At 53.0% G+C, this 19390-nt stretch overlaps 1 protein-coding gene across 1 annotated transcript; it reads right to left on the bottom strand.

Moving 5' to 3' along the window:
* Positions 1-2397: 2397 nt before the first annotated feature.
* Positions 2398-18617, bottom strand: EDDM13 (epididymal protein 13). The gene is made up of 9 exons (XM_087853401.1): positions 18553-18617; positions 16258-16449; positions 15926-15952; positions 13290-13747; positions 9494-9520; positions 8797-8823; positions 5627-5751; positions 4043-4080; positions 2398-2694 (listed from the first exon to the last, which is right to left on the bottom strand). The coding sequence occupies exons 1-9, from the start codon at positions 18615-18617 to the stop codon at positions 2670-2672; spliced, it is 984 nt and encodes a 327-aa protein (XP_087709527.1). The 3' UTR covers positions 2398-2669.
* Between the last annotated feature and the right edge of the window lie 773 nt (positions 18618-19390).

Here is a 19390-nt window from a genome sequence, read left to right as displayed (position 1 = left end):
TGAAAAGCAAGATTGGCGCTCACAAAACCCACTACGTCCATTTCTCAGATCAACACACTGAGACTCCAGAGTGAGGAAGGGCCTTGTTCAAATCCCCAAACAAAAGATTATGATGACAATCAGACACTAACACTTGAGAGGTCATTGTGTGCGGAGCACGGTCCTAAGGTTCCATTAGAGACTCAAATTCTATCATCATCCTCAATTTACACGGGTAAACTGAGGCACACAGTGTCTGCACCTCGCCCGGGTCTCAGAGTTAGTAAGGGGCAGAGGAACTTCAGAGATCATTTCACAAAAGGGGAAACCGAGGCCCACAGAGGATGTAAGGGTTCCGGCCCAAACCTCCCGTGGCGGGGGCTGGGGGAGGTGTTACAGGGTGGGTCGCCCCAGGAGGGGGCTCAGAATGCACGACCTCTTCAGATTTGACCTCTCCCCGCCGTGGGGAACTATGACGTCACATGCGGGGAGTGGGGGCTGCGACCAGGAGCTTTGGGAATCCCATCGGAAACCCGGGCGTGGGAACCGCGGGTGGCACTCACCTCCGGAGGCACTCCTTCGGAGCCCACACTTCTGGCCTCGGGAACGAGGCCCGGGGCGCCTCGCCGGCTCAGACTCCGCGTCCCTCCACCGGCGCGACCCGCGACAGCAGCCAGGCGACCGCGGCTTGCGGACCCCTGGACATCACTGGCCGAAAAGGAGCGCGGGGCCAACTCCACGCGCATGTGCGCCCCCGAGCTGTCGCTTAAAGCTGGTGGTGCGGTGTCTCAGCCAATCGGAAGTCTTCTTCCAGCCTGGCCCCGCCTCATTCGTCAGGCGTCCGGCGTCCCGCTGTCTCCAGGGCAACAGTAGCCCGTCTGCCTAGAGAGGCCCAGAAACTTCTGGACGGAGACGGGAGGCTCCTGAAGTGAGAGAGGTCTCCAACGCAGGCGTTCCTGCTTCCTTTCCTCGGCTCCGTTTGCCAGGTCCTGCCACAGGGGCCGGCCCGTTCGGGGGCCTCGGTTGTGGGGGCCTCGGCCCTCACTGTGGGCCTCGCGGAGCTGGCCCGCGGTCACCATGGTAACAGCTCGGCCTCGCGGTCCGCCTCTTGCGTGCTGACGTCACGCGCGGAGCCCCGCGAGGAGGTAGGGGCGCATGCGCCGGGAGAGGGAGGTGTGGGGTTAGTCCGTGGGCGGAGCCGAGGGGAGGGCGAAGTGAGGGCCAGTGCTTGGACCAGAAGCGAGCGTTGAAGTGCATCCCCATCGTTTTCCGCTTTGAGGAAGCGCAGAGCTCATCAAAGTAAGTGCAACTGAAGAATTGGTATTTTCATTTCAAACTGTTTTACTTGGCGATGATTTTAGGTTTAGAGAAAAGTTGCAGTTGGAGGGTGCCCAACATGCCCCTCCAGCAATCTCTCAGGACCGCCTCACGTTTGTGAAAACCAGCCTTTCACGTCGGAGCAATGCTATTAACTGAGTTCCAGCTCATTTCATGGTCCCACTCTCTCCTCCGAGGTCCTTTTCTGTTTCCGGGCCGTTAGGAGCCACGTGGCATTGAGTTGCCAGGTCTCCCCAGCTTCCTCTGATCCGCAGCCGTTTCTCAGACTTTCCCTGTTCTCCATGACCTTGACAGTTTAGTTTTGTTTTTTTAAAGATTTTATGTATTTATTTGTCAGAGAGAGAGAGAGCACAAGCAGGGAGAGCGGGAGGCAGAGGGAGAAGCAGGCTCCCCGCTGAGCAGGGAGCCCCATGCAGGACTTGATCCCAGGACCCCGGGATCATGACCTGAGCCGAAGGCAGACGCTTCACCTACTAAGCCATCCAGGTGCCCCTTCAACTGCCTATTTTAATGAACTTTTTGATGAACCAACCAATGGCTGGTCCTGATTATTATGATAGGAGGGCTTCTACTCTGTCAATACCCCCATTTTACAGATGACAAATTGAGGCATTGATGACAAAAACTTCCCCAAAGTTGCAATCCAGTAAGTGGGGGGAGCTGGAATTTACACTCAAGAAACCTGTCTCCTTGTTAGAGCCCAAGCTCTCAACCAGGACCATGGGCACCCTCAAATATAATGTGGACAAAGAAGCACGCAGGCTGGACAGCTGGGACATGGCCTAGTCTTGCGGTCACTACATCTTCAGATCCCTGTTTCCTCAGTTAGGGGACCTAAATGTTTGTACAAAAAAAAAAATAGACTTTGTAATGAGTCAAACCTGGGTCAGACCTCAGCGCTGCCATTTGTGTGACCTTGGACTAATCATCAGTCCCTCTGGGCTGTAGTTTCTTCGCCTATAAAGTGGGCAGCATAACAGAAGCTCCTGATAGGTTGTCACCAGCATTGGTATATATGATTCCTGGCACCCTTGCCCCCCACAAATGGAAGAACTGAGCCTTCAGCCGCTTCAACTAGTGTAGGTTTAATTAGAGAAACAGTGGGGGAGGTTGAGAAAGTCCAGGGAGAGCAGTTGTGGGGAGACCCCTGTGGGTGCTCACTCGCCCTGGGCCTGTCAGGACCTTCAGGGACGCCTTCCTGCAGTGCCTCTGGGCAGGCAAGTGTCATCCTCAGAGGACCCCAGTTCGTTACCCTCCAAGCTGGCTGTCTGGGGCAGACAGGCTTCTCGGGAGGTGAGACTACTGAGCAGGTGAAGGACTGGCGACCGCTGAGCTGAGCCGAGGCAGGGTCGCTAGAAAGAGCAGCAGGGGTCGGTCCTAAGGAAGGGAAGAAAGCAGAGAAATAGAGGTGTGTCTCGCTTTGTCCTACTCACTGGGCTGTTCCACCATGTGGAACGCCCGTCCCCAGGTCTGAGCAGGGGGCTCCTCCCTGTCACTCCCAGCAGGTGCCTCCTCCTCCCACAGGTTCTTGTGGCCACGGCCACCTGTGGGGGGGGGCACCCCTCCAGTTCCTTATGTCCCCACAGAATGTCCCCTCACCATTGGGCCTTTCAGGACACTCCCCTGCTTGCCAGTTACCTTCCCCTGGAGGGCGTGCTTGGTGACCGCAGGGACCCCTCCACCAGCCTCCCCCTGCAAGAGCCCCTGGGCCCCCCCCCCCGCCCCTTCCATCCCTGGCCCTTCAGTGCCCCTGGCCCCTTCGACCCTCCACCCCTCCATGCCTCCAGCCCCAACATCCCCATACTCTGTCACCCCACCCCCCATGCCTCCAGCCCCCCTGCGGCCCCCAGCTCCACCAGTAGTACCCCCAGCCTGGCACGCTGGAGCCACGCAGCATTGGGGCAGGGAGTGAATAGGTAAGGTTTGCTCTGTGTACTGGAGTCCCCGGGAGTGATCAGGTGGACTTCTCCCCCCCAGGGGGCCTCACAGGGTGGTGCAGGGGTCTGCAAGCTACAGCCTGAGGGTAACTCCAGCCTCCCCCACTTTTCATAGTTTTTTAAAGTTGAGGTAAAATCCGCGTCACATAAAATTCGCTATTTGACTGTTTTAACTAAGCAAGGCTCCATCCCAGAGTAGTCCCTCAGTAAGTTAAACAGAATTACCGTATGACCCAGCAATTCCACCGCATGTACCCGAAAGAACCGTTGAAAACAAGTGTTCAAATAGAAACATGAACACAGATGTTCGTAGCAGCACCATTCACAATAGTCGAACAGAGAAAACAACTCAGAGGCCCTTCAGCAGTTGGATGGATAAACAAAACATGGTCTGGGCATCCGACGAAATGCTGCTCAGCCATGAGTGAGAAAGAACAAGGAAGTGACCCCTGCCACCGCCTGGACGACCTTGAAAACACGATGCTCAGTGAACGAAGCCTGGCGCAAAGGCCACATGGTGTGTGGTTCCATTTACGTGGCGCGTCCAGAACAGGCTCCTCCACAGAGACGCACCGAGTTGACTAGTGGTTGATGAAAATGTTTTGTAGCCACATGGTGGGGAAGGGTAGCCCAACACCGTCAAGGAGCTAAAGGTCACCGTTGGCACGTACGACTCTGAGATTCCACCACTGGAGTTTCCTAACCCACCCTTCTCAAACTCGAGGCAACTGGGACCCCGCCGTCCCACCCCAGCAGTGGACAGCGTGCCCTTCCCGGCCATGACGTACCTGCTGTCCACTTCTGTGGTACAGTAGTGGCAGTAACACTTGGGAGGTTGACGAAGAAGTGAACCGGAAACAGAAAGACACAGTAGGGGTGAGGCAGGTCAAGTTCCTTCCCTTCCTTTCTCCCCACTCCTTCCTTCTTTCCTGCCCCCCTCTCTCCTCCTCTGCTCTCGTTGTGACATCCCGTGGGCCCGCTGATCTGTCAGCCTCGCCTTCCACATTCTCTCCGTCCCCATAAACATCCTCTAATATAGGGTTTCTCAACCTCATCACTGCTGACATTGGGACCCAGATCACTGTGGTTGGAGCTGTCTTATGCGAGGCGGGGTGTTCAGTATCCCCAGCCTCCACCTACCAAATGCCAGTGGCTCCGCGTCCCCAGGCATGACCACCAGTAGTATCTCCAGATGCTGCTGCGTGCTCTGGGTGGCAAGGTTACCCCCACTGGAGAGCCACTGGTCTAACCAAGGACCCAAACCCAACCAAGGCTCATCTCATTGGTCCCATTTGCCACCCCCCTCAGCCAGTCTGCCAGCACTTCTCCTTGTAGACCTGCTAGGAGGTCCTCCTCGCATCCACTCCCATCACCACGCATCCTGCCCGGGCCATTTGGGCCTCCTTCTCACAGTCTCTCTGCTTCCCCTCCAGCTCTGATGCCACGTCACCGTCCACACACAGCACCCACAGCGACCCTTTTGTACTTCAGATCAGATCTAGCGATGGCTCTCCACCACACTTGGAATAAAAGCTTTCTTCTTGCCATGGTCTAGGAGGCCCCTTTGGGATCTGGACTCCCTCTGCCCCTCTCAACTCCTGCAGATTTTCCTTAGGTCCCTGAGGCACACAGTGTGTTTTGGCCTCAGGGTCTTTGCCTTGCACGTTCCCTTCGCTCACAACGGCTATCCCTGCAATTCTCAAGGCAGGCCGCTTCTACGACCTCCGCCCGCCTTCTCGGGCGAAGCAGCCCACTGCCCTACATGCCACGAGAGGTCCCCTGAGTTGTTTCCTTTTCTGAAGCTCATCGCTAGTTTCATGTCTGTCCTTCCTCTATCATATGAGCTCTGTGGGTCCAGGGACCTTGTGGGGTCTTGTAGTCCCCAGCGTCCAGCAAAGGGACCTGCTGCATATATAAATACTTGAATGTGGACGAAATGAATGACTACTGGCCATTTCTTGCAAGTCATAATCCACGCCTGTGCCCCCTTACCTCTACCCCCACACCTCTGCTTGCTGTTTGGCAAGTGACTTGGTCCTTAAGAACCTACCTTACATGGAGAGAGAGAGGGGGGTAGAGCCAGAGACTGACTGAATGAATGGTAGTGTTCCCTAGGAACATCTGGCGCTGTGTTAGTGCAGAAGGGAGTGGCTCCTATCCAAGCTCCAGGATGGAGGCAGGGGGTGTAGGGGGGTGGTGGAGAGAGACAGGGAGTGAGGGAGGCAGGGGCGGTTCTGTTTACAGAGAGGGATCTTCTCTCCTACCCCTCCACTTGCTTGGCAGTCCCTTCGCTCCCTCCACTCCCTTCCTCCTCTCGGTCTGCCCGCCCCCCTCCCGCCTCCCTGCCCCCTTAGGTAACAGCTCCTTCTTACCCAGTCTCCTCTGTTGTAGGACACAAACAAGAAGGTGACCATCATATAGGCGCATTTCAGCATGTTCCAGCTGGTCCGCTTGGTTGGCGGTTTCTTGGGGGTGGTGGTGGCCAGGGAAAGCTTCTCTGGGAGAGCCCGGTGGGAATGATGCACACTGAAGGCCTGCCCTGCCCTCCCGGAAATCCCGCCCTTCCCGAGCTCCACACCGTCTGTCCACCTGCCCCTCGAATTGCCATTTTGGTCTCCTGCTGCCGGTCCCCCTCCGTGCGCTGCACCGCAGGCGCCAGCCTCACCCGCAGTCCTCCGGCTCCACACTTGTGCCCTAACACCCCGGTGTGGCCACATTGCCTCTCCGCCTCCGACCGAACGTGGCCTGCAGATGTCCTTGCACCTCCCCAGCCTGCTTTCCTGCTCTTTCCATTCTAAACATTTTAGTAAAGTGTAACAGACAGAAAACCTCAGATTTTTACGATATGCGTTTTATGATTGTGCGTGTACGCAGTAACGTCTATGTAAACGCCATCTGACCCTGGGAATGTGTGTGTGGGAAGTTTGATTACAGATTAAATATCTTTGACGAAGTATTATTCAGATATTCCTCCTTTTGTTTCACTTTTGGTCATTTGAGTTTTCTTAGGATTTTGTCCGTTTTGTCTACACTTGCCATTTTACTGGCATAAGGTTTTTCAAACTATCCTCTTTATTATTCTTTTAATACCTGCGGGATCCCTTCCCTCCTGGTTTTGGTGATTTGTTTCTCCTGTATTTTTTGTTTGTTTCTTATCAGCAGTGCACGAGAGCTACATTTTTATTAGTCTTTTCCGAAGGACTGGCTGTTAGCCTGTTGATTTCTAGTGTACTTTTTTTTCATTGGCTTTTCATCACTTCCTCATTCTAGTTGGGTTTAATCTCTTTCTCTTTTTCAGAATGCTTTAGATACTCAAATCATTGGTTTTCTACGTTTTCACCTTCCTTCCCTCCTTTCTCTTAACGTACACATTTGAGATCATAAATTTCTCTCTAAGCAAATCTTTGGCAGGACACCTGGGTGGCTCAGTCGGTGAAGCGTCTGACTTCAGCTCAGGTCATGATCTCAGGGTCCTGGGATCGAGTCCCGTGTCCAGCCCCTCATCCCACTGGGCTCTGTGCTCATCTCCCTCTCCCCCTCTGCCCCTCGCCCCACTCATGCTCACTCTCTCTCTCAAATAATGAAATAAAATCTTTTTTTAAAAAAGTCTTGGGGTGGGGCACCTGGGTGGCTCAGTTGTTAAGCATCTGCCTTCAGGCTCAGGTCATGATCCCGGGGTCCTGGGATCAAGCCCCACATCAGGCTCCCTGCTCCGCTGGGAGCCTGCTTCTTCCTCTCCCGCTCCCCCTGCTGTGTTCCCTCTCTCGCTGACTATCTCTCTCTCTCTCTGTGTCAAATAAATAAATAAAATCTTTAAAAAAAAGAAGTTTTGGGGTGCCTTGGTGGTTCAGTTGGTTAAGTGTCCAACTCAGTTTTAGCTCAGGTCATGATCTCAGGGTCCTGGGATCGAGTCCCATGTTGGGCTCCCTGCTTCTCCCCCTCCATCTCCCCCTGCTTGTGCTCTCTCTGTCAAATAAATAAATAAAATCTTTTAAAAAATTGTAATAATAATAAATAAATGTCTTCAATCTGAAGTTGACTGAGGCTTGTTTTATGAACCAACGTGCAGCCAATTTTGGTAAGAAAAAAAAATCCCACGTTCACTTGAAAAGGTGGTGCATTCCATCGGGGTCGGGTTCAGAGTTCTTTCTGTGTCAATTATGTCATGTTTGTGCGTTGCTCTTTTACCTTCCATGTTGAGTTTTATCTGCCTGTCCTGTCATCTGTTGAGAGACAGGTGTTGAGAGAGGTGTTGAAGTCCCCCCTGTGACCGTGGATGCATCTATTTTTTCTTGTCGTTTGGCCTGTTTTCCTTTTATGTAAAAACCAGTCTCTGTGTGAAAACATTGAGAACTGGCGTATTTTCCTGGTGGATTAATCTCTTTCTCGATTTCAGTGCCCCTCTGACAACAGCGGGGTCTGGGCTCAGAGTAGTAACGCTGGCTTCCTTTAGTTGGCGGCTCAGGGATATACTCCTGATGACAGAATTCCCCTTACTTTTCTTTCAAATTTTCTGTCTTCATCTCTCTTTTACAGATCTCTTGTGGGAGGGAGGAGTTAAAAATGTTCTCTTGGTGATTTTAAACTATTTCGTGACTGTTCCTAGAGGTGGTTTTCTTTATATTCACTCCCCTTGGGGTTCTCAGAACTTTTTTTTTTAAGATTTTATTTTTTTTAAGTAATCTCTGCCTCCAACATGGGACTCGAACTCATGACCCCGAGATCAGGAGTTGCATGCCTTTCTGACTGAACCCCGCCAGGCGCCCCTCTCAGAACTTTGAAAATCTGTTGCTTGAGGGATACTTTTACCAATATGCAAAATTCCTAGCCATTAACTCTTGACCTGTCACTCTGGTTTCATTTTCTCTCACTTCTCCTTCTTAAATTCTCATTTCACATGTCTCGGCTTTTCCCCGGGTCTCCTGCGTCCCATGTGCCTCCTTCTGTATTTTCTACTCTTTCACCCACTGTGCTTCACCTTGAGTGATTCCTCCGGACCCGTTTTCTGGCTCCCTAACCGTGCTCTCTGCTGTTAAGCCCAACCACTGAATTCCTCATTTCAGTTATGTATTTTCAATTTTGGAATTGCCACTTGACTATTTTTTTTAAACAAACTATAATTCTCTGGTGAAATTCTTCATCTGTTTTTGTGAACTTAATAACTGTAAGCTTTTTTTTAAGTGTTTACGGCTACTGTCTCAGCCACCCGGAGGCTTGCTTCCTCTCTATCGCCTGGCTTCCTCTCTCTTGGTTTTCGGCCACGCAACCCTGACACTTGGGACTGACGTGTCATTTCCAGGGGGAACAGGAATGTTCCCACGCCTGCCTCGGTGTGTTGGGTGTCCTTGGTACCAGTGAGCAGCTCGGAGGAGCAGGGTGGCCTCAGGGCTCTGGCTGCCCTTCACACGGACACCTCGGCGGGCACCGGCGCTCTGCCCGTGGTTACCTGGAGGCTTCTCGCCTTGTGGCTTTGTCATAAACCGGGCTGAAGGAGCTCACTGTCCTCCAGGCAGGAAAAGGTACAGACGGACCCACGACATACCTTCGTCCTTGCAACCACTCGTTTCTTCTAAAGGTGAAAAGGAGGAGAGGAAATCATTAAGGAAGCATGAAGGGGACGGAGGCAGTGCCTCCGGGGGCCTCCGATGGGGAGCAGAGGGGATGCCGTGGCCTCCTCGCTCGACTCCTTGGTCCCCAAGCGCTCTCCCTACTTCGTGGCCTTGGCACATTCTGTTCCCTGTGCCTGGAGCGCCCTTGGCGCAGCTGGGCCGTCAGCCTGGCTCCCTCACCTCTTCAGGTCTTTGCCAAAATGTCACTTTCCCTCAGCGCCCTCTAAAAGCCCGTTGACCTCTCCCACGCTGTCTTTGCCTCTCCTTCTCTCCACCGTGTCCGTCGGACTCGTCCACATCCAGCAGACGCTTCACCGACTTTACTTATTTTGTTTTCCTTCTCTCTCACTCGAATGCAAGTTCGTGCAGGCACCGATTCCTGTCTGGTTCCCTGCTCTCTCGGGCACCTGGGACCGGACTGGGCTCAGAGGGGCTTGTGTTCATGACCGTTTGTTGAATGAATGACAAAAACGTTAAACCACTCAGGATGTGGTGACAATGGTGAGAGGCTGTGAGGTTCGGTGATTTCTAAAGGCTCTTCCAACACTGAGAGAAGAAGCGAAGCGCTCAGTGTTTCTGCGCACAGGGGTAAGACAAATACAAGGGCCAGACGGCACAGTCACTACTCACCGTTCAACACCTGGAGGCTCAGCAAACCTAAGGAAGACAGCGCACAAAGTGAACCAGAAAAGGCAGCGTCAACGGTGCCCTCGAGTCCCCGAGTCCGACAAGCTCAGCACGAGCTCCCCCTCCTCCGAGAAGCCCTGCTGGATTCCAGGTACCTGTCCTCGTTGCCCCTCCCACGGGACACTGATCCCTCTTGCCTTATAACCATCGTCTCCCCCAACAGACTACGGGTTTACGCAGACGTGCGAGCGTGCCGGATTCATCTTCGGGGGCTCCGCTGCCCTGCGTGGCCCCGGCACACTGAGTGTACAAGAATATTCACGCCAGACAAGCTTCCCACCAAAACCCCACAGCACGCACGAGATTCTGACCTAGGATCTCTGATGTCGCCCGTCCGGGGGAAGAGGTGTCCGGGAGGCCAGGCCATGGGGGCAGACGAAGTCCAGAGTGTGGAGTCCCAGGGGTCATGAGAGACGAGGCCGTAAGGAGGAAACAAATCACAGATCAGAAGGTGGGGAGACCGGGAGCCCATGAGAGCAGAGCCCCGATGGGGCGTGGTGATGAGTTAGGACTTGGCAGTGAACAGGGGAGACCATCCAAAGCCTCGTTGTCTGGGTCAGAGGGGAAATCGAAAAGCCGAAGGGACTTGCATCAGATCAGGGTTAGGCTTGGAAGGCAGCCACCGTCCTTCTCCTTGTATTAGTGTCCCCGTGTTGTCGGCACCCTGTAGACTTCGGATGAATAATGCCGACTTTGTGAAGACGTTGTGGGAGAGTATAGAGCGTGATGCTGTCTCCAGTGCCTGGCACTTGCAAAATTCTTAATGGATTCCAGTTATTATAATCACCAAAACCACCATATCATTGCCATATCCCTGATCTGAGGAGGGGGGTTGGTTCCCGCAGGACACCCCACCTGTTTGAAAGTCAAAGTAGTACAGCTATTTTTTCAGGTCCCTGGGTTTTAAAGAAATTTCTCTGAGATGATCCAGGGCTAGGAATGGACCCTTTAGCAGAGATAAGAAAGGGAACAAAGCAGGAGGGGCGGGGGGCAACATGAAATAAGAATCTTACTTTTCAGTACTGTTGAGATGCGGGCAGCAAGGAGGTGAACATCCAGTAGGGGTCAGTGGGCACCGACAGAAACAGGAAGGAGAGGACCGGGAGGGCGTTAATGGGTCCTTCTTAGCTCACCCCACCCTGGTGGTTCCCAAAGAGACCCTCCCACAGGAGGGAAAGGAGGGTATCCCCCAGATTTCGTGGGACGTGCTGGAGGCCAGGATGGGTTGCTTCTATTCCACTTGTCCCCTTTGGAGACACATTTATCCAGGTGGCCAGAAGCCGCGGGTACCCATTTTCCTCGGGGATTCATCTCCCAGAGATTAGAAAGATTATCAGCAAAGGATCCCCTTGACCCGTTTTTATCTCCTTTCTCTCCCGAGGGTCAGGAAAGAGTAGGCTGTATCCCTTACACATGCCTCAGTACAGCCTTGAATTCTGGGGCAGTGGTCGTTGGCTTTTGCGAATCTGATAAAATCTGGGGACTTCTATGCATATGTGCTCACATACCCAGTCATATCTGCAGCCTCGGACCCACCCGAGTCCCAGACACCCTCTCTCGGTTTTCCCTGCAGCCTCGCGGGGCCGGTGGACCCTACAGCTCATGCTGAGCCTCCTGCAGGGGTGGGGGGAGTGGGCAGTAGATTGAGACCTCCCTTAGCAGAGGGTCTCTCTCAACCTGGGCCTAAATCGAAGAGAACGATTCAAAAATCCCCTTCTCTTCTTGTTCCCTACACTTCATAGCACCCAAACACATCCCCGTGACCCCTAAAAAAGGAGAAAGAACTTACTTGTCACTGGAGGGTGCCGCAGAAGCCGAAATCCAGAAGTCGGTATGGAAGAGAGCAGGCAAGAGAGTAAGATGACATCACCACCGCCCCAAGGACGCTCCGTTTTTCCTTTACTAAGTAATCTTAAATGACTTTCAACTTCTGATGCATACTAATTATAAACTCACAAAATATTGCAAAAATAGTACGGCGGGGTCCTGGGTGAGCGCCGTTCAGCTTCTCCCAACGGTGGCATCTTCCGTAACCATAGTACGTTGTCAGAACCAGTACACTGACGTTGGCACGATACCGATACCCGGACGATAGAATGTACCCCAATTTCACCACTTTTCTTGTGTGTTTACTTTTTTAAAAAAAGTTTTATTTTATTAAATACTTCCTATCTCACAGTCGTAGGGAAGCCATCTTAAAATCACACGGATGTCGTACCTTGGTTTATAAGTGAAAGAAGGGAGACTCACAGGCACCGAGGGTGTCGAGGAGGCCCACACAGTGACCCAGCACAGGTGGGTGCCAGCGAACCACCGCCTCTGCACCTCAGGGGAGCGTAGAGGTGGGACTTGAGACCGAAGATTGAGGGGAGGGCACCACTTCTTTATCTGTCCACTTCACCCCCGTACACTACGCTGGGCCCCACCTCAACAGTCCGCTTATTGAGTTGAAGTTGGTGGGTCCACGTGTGTCGTTAGTGTGTTGAAGGGTCACCCCCTGGGAAGCGTGTTTCAAACAAGGGGCCTTGAGCTCCACCCCAGATGTCCCGATTCTTTAGGTCGATCTGAGGTGGGATCTTAATTTTAAATAAAGACTCTGAGAGGCATTGCTCTGGCTCAGAGGTCAACAAATATCGTCTTCTTTTTTTTTTTTTTTTTTTTTATAAACTAGGCTCCACGCCCACTGTGGAGCCCTACACAGGGCTTGAACTCATGACCCTGGATCAAGAGTCAGACGTTTAACTGACTGAGCCACCCAGGTGCCCAACAAACATCTATAAAGGGCCAGAGTAGCTGTTCTCGGCTTGGCGGGTCAGCGTCGTCATGACTACTCACCTGCCCCGGCAGCAAGAAACCAGCCAGAGGGGGGCATAAACGAAGGTGGGTGATTGGGTGTCAATAAAACCTTATTTCAAAAAAAGCGGGAAGTGGGCCAGGCTGTGGTTTGCCAGCTCCTGCTCTAGCTCAGGGGTTCTCGAACCGTCTGAACCAAATCACCTGAGAAACCTTTCGAAAGAACAGATTCCTAGGTCCCACCCGTCGGTATTCTCATGCAAAAATTGTGGGTGGAACACAGAAATTCATGTTTGGTTTGGTTTTGTTTCGTTTCAGCTTTCTGATGATCAGCCAGCGTGGGGAACCACGTCTTCTAAGTTGGACTCTGTCGGGCTCACTGTGCTGTTGTGCGAATTCACTAACACAACAGAGACAGATGCTGCGCTGTTATTTCTCTTCAACTCCTTCCAAATCCTTAACAGATCCCCGGCGTTAGCCGTTGTCGAGGACATTCGCTTCCTTTAAGAAGCGTTTGTGTAGCCCAGCTGTGTCCCAGACCTTTTCCTAGGCCATGGATTTAAAGGATGGACAAACCTTGGTCTCAGAGGAAGAGGAGAGATGCTCCCCTTCCCACCCCATCCCCCCCAGAGACAGTGGTTTACCGCAGCCGAGATCGTCCAGTGGAGTCTCCTGCCCCCAGGCCAATGTCTAAATGCCTGGGTCTGGACCAACCCTTTCCCAGATATTTTAAGGAATTCCAAGGCCCAGAGAGGGTTACAAGAATGTAATCTCAAGGACACGGTACTCACTTTCTTCTTCTGTCCTGTCTGGAGGGGAGAATGCAGGCAGCCGGGTCCCGATGGAGGTGCGGAGTAGAGAGAGAAAAGGGCATTAAGACTGGGAGCCTAGATACGGGCAAGCCTGAGCGGCCGGAAGAGAGCAGAGGCAAAGGACTACTAGAGACGAAGACTCGGACTCCATCGTGCAGTCAGTCTGTCTCTGCCACAAGTCTGGACGGAGCGTTGGCCACGTACAAGGCGTGAGGACACAAGGACAGCAAAGCGGGTGAGGTCCTCCAGCTCGGGGACTCTAGCCAGAGAAGCCTGACAAGGGTCATCTGCGGGGCACAAGCCGGGTGAGTGTGTTTGGGTAAACCTGCAGGGTGCGTGGTTGCCGACCTTGTGGGGGGGCCAGGGAAGGCATCTCGGAGGCACTGTCGCTGTGTCTGAAACCTGAAACGTGAGTAGGGTTAACTGTGGGAGGACATCTGGAAGCGGGGAGAGGAAGGCATCCCAGGCAGAGGGAACGGCGTGGGCAGGGTCCTGGATAGGAAGGAGCCTGGGGCTTTGGAAGGACTTTGAGAGCCCCCCCCCCCCGGCCATGGGGGCACTGTGGTATAGGACGACCATGGCACAAGAATGTCTGGGGCCGGATGGCGCACAGGGAGGCAGCATTGCAAGATTTGGACCCTTGTCCAGATCCCGGCTCTCCACACACTAGCTTTCTGACCTGTACCCCACTTCTCCGCGCCTCCAGGTCCTCGTCATGAAAATGGAATTCTAAGGGGTGACCAGCCATTCTGGCTTGCCCGGGACCGAGGGGTTCCCAGGAGAGAGAGTTTTAATGCTAACACCGGAAATGTCCCGGGCCAACAGGTCACTTTAGATTATGATGGCATCAACCTCTCTTAGGGGAATTAAAGAAACAATGCAGGCAGAGCCCCGAAAACACACTGACTTTTTTAAGGTGCTTAATGAAACTTCTGTTAGTTGCCACTTTGCCCCTGATGCTCTGCTTCCTTCTAGGCCTCAGTTTCCCCATCTGTGTACTGGGTCACATGATCTCCAGCCCCATGAGCCTATGACTCGGGTTGACGGTATTAGGTGTTAGGTCGTCACGCCCAATAAAGGCTTATTACATTGATCTTTGGCTTTATAGCGGGCGCTTGGCTTGGGGACCAAGAAGCACATTTTTAGAAAGTGCAGCTGCCATCCAAGGAGGGCTGCCCTGCATGGATGAGGGGGATTGTCTGAGGGTAGGAGTTAGGGAGCACTGAATGATTCGCCTCAGGCAGCGCGGGAGGAACAGCCCCCGAGACGGGAGAATGCAGTCTACTCAGGGCCGTGACCTCTGCTCCCTCCCTAGCCCTCCTTGGAGCTCACTACTTGCAGACAGGAGCGGATTTCTCGTGGGAACCAACAGAGGAGAGCTCTGCTCCCAGGCTGATGAGAGCCGTTCTCTTCAGATGGCAGAACAAGTGAAGAGGGCTCTGGACTCCGGGATCCGCGGACTGTGGGCTGGGCGGAGTCTGGCCAGCTCTAGCCGGCTCCCTAGCACCGGGTTTTCCATACGTTCTGTCTTAACATCACAAGCACTGGCTCTGGTGTGCGGGAGGAAGACAGACTTGTCCCTGGCCACTCGACTGGTGAGGAGTGGAGCTGGGCTGGAGCTCCAGGCGAACCGCTTCTGGAAGGCCGGCTCTCACGCACTCTGCCCTGGCGTCTGGGGCCATATGCATCCCTTGGGAGGGGGGCGTGAGATCTCGGTGATGGCTGAGATCTCAGGGGGGCCAGATGTAGCTTTAACTCCCGCACAGGGTGGGGGGGGAGGTCGTTCCCCTCACAATTCCCCGGTGAGCAGAGAGAAAGTCTCAGAACAATGCTGGCTGGTCTGTTACCCCTGCTCTAAAGTGGGGAGAACAGGCTTCAGACAAAGAGTCTCAGTAGAGACCAGCATCACGTTATAACGTGGCAGGAACTCCTCCCCGTGTCCAGTCTCCCTGTTTGTACGAAATGGGAACCCAGTTTTTTCAGCCATCCCAGCATCGAAATTCAAGAAGTTACAGAATTCCCAGTGTTGCCAAACATGGGGAATAAGCATTCTCGTTGGCTCTTGGCGGGAGGGTAAACGTGTTCGATCTCTGTCCACATTTTCAATGCCTGTGCCCTTTGACCCAGCCGTTTCCCTGGTAGGAGTTTATCTCAACATGTCAGTGCAAACGTGAGAAGAGCAAGAACACGGAAGGAGCGCGAGCCGCAGCGTAAACATGAACGGGAGCAGATCCGAAGCAAAGATGAGAGGAAAACCGAAGTTCTGTGAACAGGACACTCGTTAAATCACACGAGAGTGAGTGAAATACTGTGCAGGTGTTTGAACGAAAGAGGCAAGTTCTGCTGAAATGCACAACATTTTTAACTCAAAAAGTGGACGGTAACCATATGTGCGTGTGAATGTTTCTGGTAAGAATGCTCCAGAGACGCGACAGACCTGGGATGGGATGAGGAGGAGATTTCTGATACTGATTTTATGTCCCCTCGACTTCTCCCACGTGCACAGACTATTTTCATAACTTCAGAAATCTACGGCATAATAACTATCAGGTAGGGTTCCGGCCCTGCCATGTGGTAATAGAAAATTTCCATCACCTTAAAGCTCAAAGCAACACAATGGGACTGGATGCTGCCTGGATGGCTCTCCCCAATACATGAATAAATAAAACACATTTTAAAATAAAGAAGTACATGACTCCCTCTGTAAGTCTGCTTGACCTTGTAGACGGGAGAAGAGAAACACCAGAAAGGATACAGGCCTCCCACTTACCGTCCGTTGACAACCTGGTCATCATACCTGAGGAAGAAGACAGACCACACGGTACGCAAATGTGACACAAAGAAATAGTCCCAATGAATGCATTTCCCCAGCTCAACAGATTTAACAACCTCTGTTCTTTGGGAAGTGCGGCTCTGGTGCCTCAGGCATGATTTAGGGTTTCCCTCAATATCCCCACCGTCCCCTTCCCCCATCCTCACTACCAGGCATCCCTCGTCTCGAATATCATTTCCGTGTATTTGTCTCTGTTCTCTGCCTGTGTCTAGATCCAGCTGGTCCAGGCACAGAGCAGATGCTCAGAAATTCGTGCTCAGACTTCCCACCGAGGTTCACAGTGCAAAGCCATCACGAGCGTGGCAAGGGATTTACCGAGGATTCCTGACAGCAGCCCATCCAGAAGAGTCAGCATGGTGGCGGCCAAGGTCATGGACGGGGCGCAGAACGGCGGGATCATGGAGATGGAGCCGCAGGTAGAAAACCAAACATAAAATGAGATGCTGGGGGTCGGGAACAGGCTGGGGAGTAGAGTCCACGGTGAGGGGTTTGGGGAGTTAGGGACTGAGACCCTGGCGTCCCTGCGCTTGGTGTTGGAGGGAGACTAAGTGAGCTGGGGAGCGGTCACGGACCGTTGCTCAGCCGTGCTACGAAGAGGCGGGAACGACCCGCTCCTGACTCTAGAAAGACGTGCCGAGGCGTTAGCTCTAGTGACTTCACACCGACCCTCTCAGATCAGTGTCCCCGTGTTGCCTGTGAAGGTCACACAAGAGAAAGCACGTGATTTTTGAGACCCCCTGTAGCTGATGAGTGGGTGCAGGGATTCAAGCTCAGATCTGTCTGACGTGCTCCGTAAACCCCCCACGTCCTCATCCACAAAATGGGAACGCTGATACCCACCGCGGGGTTGTGGTCGGGTTTCCTCCGTGCTGAGGAATTCTGCTGTTTGTTACTGGAGACGTCGTGTTTGAGTAGCTCACAGAACTACCCTCCATATCACTTAGAGTAATCAGATCGTACTTTCCAGGAATATCGGGCTACATGTGACATCCTGGCTATACGTTGTACTAACTGGGTGATCTTGGACTGGTCACTGAAGTGACAATGCCCCTGAAAAATGCAGATATTACGTCCATTTGCAGCTGTGGCAGTAAGGAAGGAGGAGAATGCCTATGGGGCGGGGGAACTTAGCCTAATTCCTGGCCCAAGGTAAACATCCTATAAATGTTAGAAATAGTAACATGGGGGCAGCTGGGTGGCTCAGTCGGGTAAGTGTCTGCCTTCAGCTCAGGTCAAGATCCCAGGGTCCTGGGATCGAGTCTTGCCTGAGGCTCCGAGCTCTGCAGGGAGTCTGCTTCTCCCTCTGCCTCTACCCCTCCTCCCACTTGTGCTTTCTCTTTCTTTCTCTCAAATAAATAAAATCTTTAAAAAATAGTAATATAAGTAGTAATAATCATAATAATTACATTCTTAGAGAGGGGTGTGTGTGTGTGAGTGTGTGAGTGAGTGTGTGTGAGTGTGTGTGAGTGTGTGTGCGTGGAGGGGTGGATAGGAGCAGGAAGAACTGTTCAATGGTTTTCTTAGGCTGCCTTAGAAAGTGCTTCGCGTCTGCGACTGCATTTAGCCTCGGGAACCAGGCATGGAGGGGTGAAGTGACTTCCCCAGGGTGGTCCGGCGAGGAAGGGGCAGGCCTGGGCTCTGAACGCAGAGGTGCCTGGTGCAGAGCGGGTGGCCCTTCTGCCGGTCCCCACCTCACGTCCTGACTTAGCCTCCTGCCTCCCCAGCTTGCGGACTCCGTCCTGAAGCCCTGATCTGTTTTCCCTGAACTCGTTCCAGATCGCCGTCTGTTACCGAACGAATGTGTGTGTTCCCCCCACATTCATGTGTTGAAGCCCTAATCCCTCATGTGATGGTATCTGGAGGTGGGGGGGTCCTTTGCGAGGTAAGTAGGTTTAGATGCGGTCAGGAGGGAAGGGCTCCCCGCCCCACCCTGTGAGGACACAGCAGGAGGCGGCTGTCTCGCTGGGGAAGAGCACGCTCGCTCTCACCAGGAGCCGAATCCCTGGCACGTTGCTTTCGGACTTCCAACCTCGAACTGTGAGAGGTGGCCTTGTTGCCGCCACCCAGCTCTGGTGTTCTGGTACAGTAGCCCGGGCCGCCCTAGGCACCATCTGTGGGGAATCCTGAGCACATAGTGATGATGTGGCTTTTTCTATCCTGCTCAGAAGGCAGAGGGGAAATCAGTCTGTCCAGCTATGAGATTTCGGGTGGACTCGAATTTAGCTCCGTGGCCCGATGGGTTTCCTTCCGTCATATGCAAACCACGAACATGTGCGCAATCTCTGGGCAACTGGGATTGATTGATTGACTGATTGACTGATTGATTGATTAGCTGGGAGGGTCTGTCTCCATAACAACCAATTGTCATCTCCACTTCTCAGCTGGGAGGAAGGGGTGCAGTATTTTGCTTTCTTCAAGATACTCTAGTACTCAGTTTTGTAGGTCTCTAGACTAGAAGCTGTGCTGTAGACAGCCGGGAGAAGAAAGACCCATTGAAGGTCAGCAGAAATTATCCCCGTCGGACACAATCAAACCAAAGGGAGGCAGGTGGACCCAGGTCTTACCTTTCAGCACTGTTGACGGGCAAGCCCCGGGAAGGAGACGACCGATGGCAGCCGGCGGGGATCATTTTCCCAATAAAGGTTCAAAAAGAATATGAAATCAATCAAGTCATCCTTCATACCTCATTGTACCCCGTAGGTCCCCAGATAGGATAGGGAACCAGACTGAGAAGCTGTGATCCATTCTAAGAACCCTTTGGAGGGCCCCTTGGGAGACACATTTATCCCAAAGTCAAAAAAACCCCAGGGATACCAGTTGTCTGGGGCATCCAGATTCTCCTCCCCCACGGGGGTTTTGGAAGGTTTGCAGAAGGAGGGTCTGTCTCCATAACAACCAATTGTCATCACTTCTCAGCTGCAGACCAGGAAGGCTAATACTCAGAAAACAGGGAAGCTTATCCAGTCCACACTGTATTTTTCTCGTCTAAGACCCACCAGATGAATACACGCAGTCTAATCCAATGCAGTTGTACTTTTTACAGCAGAAGGTCACTGATCGTACTACTGAAAGTCTGATCGAAGCTACAAAGTGCACGTTCCCAGAAGACCACACCAGTTCTTCCCCCCCTCCTCTCAGTTTTACACAGGAGTGCAAAGGTTTGTTGACCTCCCCGAAGGCCATCTCTTTGTCCCCTGGGATCTGCAGATTCTGGGTTTGGAGCCTGAGTCGGGACCGAGAGCCTCTCTGGGAATCTGTCCTGGTTGAACGTGGCGGTCAACACTTTTGCCTCTTCCTCGCACCCCTTCTCTGGGTGGAAGGGCTGCCTAGTTAGGTAGGGGGGAGCAGGTAGGGCTTACTTACATTTGACTGGAAGGGCAACAGAACCAGGAGTCAGTGGAT

This window comes from Ursus americanus, chromosome 21 (assembly GCF_024610735.1).
Source record: "Ursus americanus isolate L20-20 chromosome 21, mUrsAme1.1.p, whole genome shotgun sequence".
Lineage (NCBI taxonomy): Eukaryota > Metazoa > Chordata > Mammalia > Carnivora > Ursidae > Ursus > Ursus americanus.
The sequence above is the reverse complement of the archived record's forward strand: the minus strand, read 5'-3'. Positions and strand labels throughout refer to the sequence as shown.

Coding starts and splice junctions, on each gene's coding strand:
- EDDM13 (XM_087853401.1), bottom strand. CDS start 18,617: ATGATCCCCGCCGGCTGCCATCGGTCGTCTCCTTCCCGGGGCTTGCCC. Junction 9,521..13,289: donor ACGATGGAGTCCGAGTCTTC/GTCTCTAGTAGT, acceptor TGTCTTCCTTAG/GTTTGCTGAGCCTCCAGGTG. Junction 5,752..8,796: donor GAGTGGTTGCAAGGACGAAG/GTATGTCGTGGG, acceptor GGGCTCTCCCAG/AGAAGCTTTCCCTGGCCACC.